Source organism: Ciona intestinalis, chromosome 4 (genome assembly GCF_000224145.3).
Source record: "Ciona intestinalis chromosome 4, KH, whole genome shotgun sequence".
Taxonomy (NCBI): Eukaryota; Metazoa; Chordata; class Ascidiacea; order Phlebobranchia; family Cionidae; genus Ciona; species Ciona intestinalis.
Window position 1 is genome coordinate 58811 of NC_020169.2, and position 6951 is coordinate 65761.

General features: G+C 33.1%; 1 protein-coding gene across 4 annotated transcripts in view; it reads left to right on the forward strand.

Moving 5' to 3' along the window:
- The window catches only part of LOC100186583 (uncharacterized protein KIAA0355), a 23976-nt gene extending 17654 nt beyond the window's left edge, over positions 1–6322 (forward strand). For all 4 annotated transcript variants that reach the window (XM_009859931.3, XM_026834125.1, XM_026834126.1 and 1 more), the window contains 8 exons: positions 237–294; positions 616–1269; positions 1678–1761; positions 1979–2086; positions 2440–2527; positions 3565–3639; positions 5286–5328; positions 5647–6322. In XM_009859931.3, coding sequence (XP_009858233.1) covers positions 237–294; positions 616–1269; positions 1678–1761; positions 1979–2086; positions 2440–2527; positions 3565–3639; positions 5286–5328; positions 5647–5733 — 1197 coding nt within the window. In that variant the 3' untranslated portion in view covers positions 5734–6322. The remainder of the gene's footprint in view (positions 1–236; positions 295–615; positions 1270–1677; positions 1762–1978; positions 2087–2439; positions 2528–3564; positions 3640–5285; positions 5329–5646) is intronic.
- The last annotated feature ends 629 nt before the right edge of the window (positions 6323–6951 follow it).

The following is a 6951-nucleotide window of genomic DNA, read 5'->3' on the forward strand; positions in this document are numbered from 1 at the left end:
AAGTTACTACTTTTTTACTCAAAAAAAATTAATTAAATAAACAAAAGCTACCACAGTGGTTTAAATAATGTACACCCACCCTCTACAATGCATTTCTAGTTCCTGTGTCATCGCAGTGCTTCCTATATTTTCTCACCGCACCCAATTTTGTATTAGTGTTTCAGAATGTGACAGTTCCAACAATAATATCACCTAAATTTAATAGATTTTTTTAAGGAAATTTATGATTATGACAGGATAACTCAGAAGAGCAAGTGATAAACAAGCAAAAGTCATCAAGTACACTACCTTTAGGTATGATTCAGTTGTATTCAAGATTCAACTATGAATTATTATATCTTTAATAATGGCCATCTTGATAATATAACTTACATATAGTAGGGTGGAAGAAGATTAGACACCTTTCGTGTTTTAAACAAAAAACAATGGTCTTATAGGAGTCGTGAAAAAATAGTTCTAAAATTTTTGGAATATTCTTTGTTAACTACTAAATCAGACGAGAAAATAAAGTTAAAAGGTGTCCCATCTTCCCCAACCCAATGCATTATAACTTTAAAATGATTATTGTACTGTACGGTTTAAAATACTTTGTCCAGTAACATTCTAATTTTAAAGGTGAAGGGAACAAACAAAATAAAGTTGATTCTAATCCAAAAGCAAATACTATTCCTACAACAAGATCGTCCTCGGTTAACCAAGGACATTTTTATAAGAAGCAAAGCAGCCATAAATCCGCCTCTTTCACAGCCTTTGACAGATCTCTTCATAACTACAATTCTGCTTCAACATCCCCAAAGATGTTGGCTTTGTCAACAAATCAAAATATCTCCGAACCTTATGTAACCCAATCAATACCTGGTCCATATATGCAACATAACGGACAACCGCACCAAAATTTTAATTCCGTTTCGATGCCAGTATTATTCAGATCACCTGTCCCTGTGCTTGTAAATAGCCAACTAACACGGCCGGTGTCACCGCTGTGTTACTTCCCCCCACACCAAGCTAGTGTTGTTTCTCCACAAGGGGACAATTTTATACCTCGTCAGTTGTTTAAATCCGCATCATCTGTTGATTTTGGTACAATACATTCTCAGCAAAGTCACCATGTACAGCAAGAGAAGCTACATCATATACAGCAAATGTTTGAAAACAATCTCCCCAATCAAGCAATGTTTAATGCTTCAAGTGAAAGCTTTAGATCAAATCAACCTAACATATCACCATCTATATTACAAAGTAAAACTCATTTACCAAGTTATAAAGCAGGTATGCATTTCAGTAGTACAAATTTTTGGACACATGTTTTGCAATTTTTCAGTTTTATATTGTGGTTAAAATTTAACGGAGCATACCAACGAAAAATGAAAATTTGTGAATGAAAATATGGATAAAGTTGCTCAAATGTAAGCTATTGTCGTACGTCGTACCTTTAGAATAGATCATATTTCATCTGTATATACCAATTAGATTCTTTGTTGGTATGCCTTTTAAAAAAAGGATTTCAACCAAAATATTTGTTTTTGTAATTATATTACTTCTGAAGTATTTTTTATTTCATAAATTCACTTATAGAATATTTTTGTTAATCTTTTTAGTAAAATAAAACATCTTGAATGTAACTACAAAACTAATGTAGTAAATATCAAACATTTATTTCTGTTATGTTGCAAACAGAACATTCCATAAACAACCGAAGTGAAACGAAAACTCTTCATGTTCATAATAATGAGGTTTCAGTGGCAAGACATGAAAGTTTAGGTTTGTACATTACTTTATATCTATGGTTGTTTTACCTTGTGTAACATTGCTAAATCTTATGTAACTGTGAGTTTTCACACTGGCCGTAATTCTATGCTTGTGATGCTACATACGTTTACTTTGTATGGACTGTTTAGGATTATAATAATGTGTGATTGTTGTCATGATTTGAATTCATTTATTTCTGTAAATATTGTTTGTTGCTTTAAATTTCCAGGACCTATAGGTAGTCCAGCTTCCTCACGAAGAGGTAAACCTGAAAAATCTCAAAGTAATACTTGGCCATATAAGGGAAATGTCAGCAACATCATGTCCAATGCAAACTGTAAGATTTTCAATCATACATATTGAATAGGAATCGGATACTACTTTCTCTGTAGTCTAATTTTTAAAAAAAGGAAAAAAGCTGGTTAACAGAAGTCTTAAAAAGATAACTGGTGAAATGATGATTAAACTAAAGGGCAATAGTCTGTGATATATTTGAGATAAATGAGAATTAAAAGTCGATTTGTTTTATTTGCACATTATAAAGATATATTCCAGAAAACGAACAATTAAATGCAGTTTAATCTTGTGCAAATATTAAAGAAACAACAACATTCATATCATTATCTGACTGTATTTTTAATTTAAGTTTAAAGTTCATTTTTACCTTGTGGATTAACTTTGAAACTGCAGGTAGTTCTGAATATGCCAATTATCTTGCACAAGTACAATCACTAAACCAACATGAACGAATAGAAAACAGCCAAGCTAATGCTAACAGGTAATTTTGCTTTAATCTTGCGGACCATTAGTGCACAGTGGCATTCTGTAACAGACTTTTATAAAAATGTTTATGATTACACTTCTGGTTAGTAGAAACTTATAAAGTTGGTTTTGTTTAAAAGAATAATAAATTCTAAAACAGTTAAAAAGGTATAATGGCATAAACAACAAATTAAGAGTTCAGGAAACAAAATTAACATTTATTAAGTGGAGTTATCTGTTCAGAATGAATGTAAATGATTTTGTAAAAGCGATTGAGCCAAAGTATATTTTTACCCGAGTAGTAAGCTTTTGTAGTATAATAAATAACTTTGTAATAGTCTATTCCTGTCAAATTTAACTAAAAGCCTCTCCCTTGCCAGTCGACGCCGTGGCTTAGTTGTTTAGGCAGCTGCATCGTAACCAATGTGTCCCCGGCTCGCGCGATACTATTACTGGTGTGTGTGTTTTTGGGCAAGACACTTATTGGACATTGCTCCAACCCAGTGGTCACTTATGGGTTGTCCAAATCATAAGCCATATCAAAATAAAAAATCATACACAAAGTTGAACAGTGTAGTAACTTGTAAGCACAAGAGGATTAAAATGGTGCCAAAAATACACGTCTGACTGCGATGCGGTGTCATGGTGACACAAAGGACTTAATAGGGCTTTCTAGGTGTTGGGGTAATGGGCCAAATCCGGCCTAAATCCAAGGACCTCACTCATAAAGGAAAATAAACTTATGATGATTCCGTCGAAAGATGTCTAAATATATAGAATTTTTTCTAAGGAACAAATATCCAACAGATCATTTCCAACTAGCTTGAACACCTGTTTTCTAACAAATTAATGTGTCAGATGGTAGAAATAAGAGATTTTGCAAAATATAATCTTCTTCCTAAAGGGTTAATTGTGTTGTGTCTTGTGTGGATGACTTTTTTTTAGTTACTGCAGACAACAGTGCTTCATTATTTAGGGCCAAATAGGCAAATACTATAGTATTTAAAATTCATAAACTCCTACTGTAACAAATTTTGATTTTTTATTTATCAGAGAATTGGCAAATACAGGAATGAATTCATTCGACATATTTTCCACACCAGATTTAGTTCAACATGTTATTCCTAGGTATGTATGTATTGAAGCTTAACACTTTGCATGTCTACCCACATAGAAGAACATGTTTGCTATATCCTATTGTTTATCCCGGTTATAAATAATCTTAGATTCTAAATCAAAGTTTATTTTATTGGAGTGTAGTAGAGAGGAAAATGGGACACCCACATATTGCCCAAGATTTCTAAAATCAAAAGACATGACAGTTTTTGGGTAATACCACAAATTGGTACTATCATTCCTTTATTAATTGACAACAATTCAAAAAAATAAAACACATGGAGTTATTAAGCGATTCGCACAACCGGTGAAATATTAGTGATTCTAAAACAGGCGGGTTGCCGTGCTTTCATTTGTTGCGCTCGCTAACTATAAGATAGTCAAAAATACGGAAGCAGCAAAATTTGGGGGAATTTAGTCAAAAATACTTAGTTCCAGACACAAGGAGTTACTAGTGTACAAATCATGGAGAGAACGATGATTAAGTTATTGTAAATATTCCTTATTGCTTTTCGAGTCTTAGTAGCCACCGTCTTGAATCTTTTTCCGCTTACTGGGTTACAGAAAATGGCGAATTAGTGTATTTTTTCTACAAAGTGTTATGGACACGCCTCTTGGCACACCCACGAATTGTGTAGATAAGTAGTAATTTGTTTCGCAATATGGCCATTAATTGCCCCATATAATATACACGTGTGTGCTCTCCTTAGTTTTCATTGGCTATTCGAGTGTTTCAATACAAACCCAAGCGCTGATAAAATTAATGATTTAGCAATTAGGTGATTTATTGAAGGTCACAGGAGATTTTGTCCTACACCTCTTCTAAAATCCGGAGACTGCGGTTGACTGGTTGGGCACCCCTGGTTTAAACATTCTTAATTCCACTGCTATAGTTTTTAACATATTACCTACGCCCTACAATATGTTATTGTATGTAGAATTGATTTTGTTTGAGCGATAATGGGTATTGTTCGAACACCAATTGATAAATACTGTATCCTACAAATGCATATCAACTTGTAATAACAGAAAGTTGATTATACTAGTATTGATTATTATTAAATTAAAAGAAAACCTTGTAAAGTTTGGCAATAAATACCTTTAAAGTACAAAGTTAGAGAAAGACAAAAATAAAAGTATTTATATTAATAGTATTCTGCAACTTGTAGTTAACTAACCGACTGTGCTAGTTTCTTTGGCATGTAAACTTTCTAGATATAAATTGGAACCATATTTTTTGCTGATTTCATTCCTAATTTAAGTCATATTGACCTCTGTCTATTTTTCTCATATACGTAATTTAACTTTTCCTACAAAAACTAAAACTAACTTATCAGACAAAATCAAACTGCATGAAATATTTCCACATATTTTATTTAACTCCGATACTGGATTGATGATTTAAACTCTCAAACTACAAAATCTCGGTAGATTTAATATAATTTAGCGAGAGTTTAAAATGAGCGTGTTGTTTTTTTTCTGTCATTGAAAAAATGTAATTGTTCAACACCAAGTTTTAACTCTTGACAACAGTTACTGTAATATTTTTTATCAAATGGGTACCCATAATTTTGCAATTTTATGAAATTATTTTTATTATATTAGGGATCTTATTTCAGTTGTTATAAATTAAGGTTAATTATAAATTATTACTCCAGGAAATCAGCATCCCTTCAAGAAAACAGTGATTCAGCAGTAAAAGTAAGCTTTTTGATCAATTATGTTTCAACAGTGCCATAGCACAGTTCTTGTGCTTGCCTTCTAACCATAGGGTACTAGGTTAATAGCATACTGCTGCTATTTATTATAAATGTGTTTAAGAGCTTCAAAATACATCATGCCCAAACCCATTGGTCAATCCAAGTAGCTAGCCTAGCATGAAAATAACTAACCATAAAGCAGGCAAGAAGTAAGATACTACTGTATATGGTGTGCTATAGGACAACCCTTGAGATGCAGCTCCATGAAAAGATAAATAAGTTATCCAATTTGTTTGCAATGATGAAGTTTTATGTTTAGCATTTTACTTCAACTGATGATCCAACAATAAAAACATGGGAGATGTGGCCAAGTGTTTCTGTAGAAAGTCGTGGGATGTGGAACTAAACAAGTGTTGCCTTTAAATTTACTTAAATCTTTCTATTTGTCTGTCCAACAGTGTATTTCTCAGCCCTTTTGCCACAACACCGAAATCTGGTTACCAACTACAGTGATTCACTTTTGACTTAATTGTAAAAAATCGTTTATTTATAATCCATATAATCCATGCTTGCACATACCGGTTTGAATTGAAATCTTGAATTGCCCCTATTAAGAGTTCAGCAGTTCAAGCTTAATATATCTAGGTTGCCGGCAAAAGGGTTAAATGCATAATATTCTGTATGCTATAATACTCAAAATGATAAACTCTTATAGTTCACCAAACTACGGACTTCTTTTCAGGTTTTAAGCAAAACCATATTGTTTATGTATGGTTACATTTTAACTAATAGTTAAAAATTAATGCTTTAAATGTGTAGTTGCTTAAATTGTTTCAAAGTGAAGTGTAGGCTAGTGTCTTTTTTATGTATAATGTAAATCTATGTTGCTTAATTTTCGCAGCTGGCTGCAGTGTGCAATCTTTAAATATGTGTACAGCCTCTGAGAGGTGTTTTGTCTCTTGGAAATTTAAACAAATAAATTGTTTACAAACCAATAAACTGTCTCCCTAAATATACTTTATCATGGCGTGGCTGGAAAACGACATTCGTTACAACACGGGTGTTCTGTTTCATATACCTTGTGCCAGAGCCATGGAAATACCGCCTTGTGCCAGCTTACGAGTTACAAGTGCCCGGCAACGTGACAAAGTGGTTAGCGCGGCTACAACCATAGATACTACAACCCAAAGGTAAAAACACCTAAGAAATGCCGAGCGCATCTCGTCAGAACCTCGGGCGCGATTTTATTTTTTTAAATCAGAGAGATACATTCACTTTACCAAGATCCGTTGTCCTTTTGCATTTAAAAGTTACAGATTTCCTAGCAGGACGGTTTGAACATGAGCACTTTTTGGGGTAAAATTTGCGGTTTTCGGTAATAATGTTGACTCGATTTAAAAAATATTGTCTACGATGGGGGCGCGATTTTATTTTTTTAAATCAGAGAGATACATTCACTTTACCAAGATCCGTTGTCCTTTTGCATTTAAAAGTTACAGATTTCCTAGCAGGACGGTTTGAACATGAGCACTTTTTGGGGTAAAATTTGCGGTTTTCGGTAATAATGTTGACTCGATTTAAAAAATATTGTTAAGATGGGGGCGCGATTTTATTTTTTTAAATC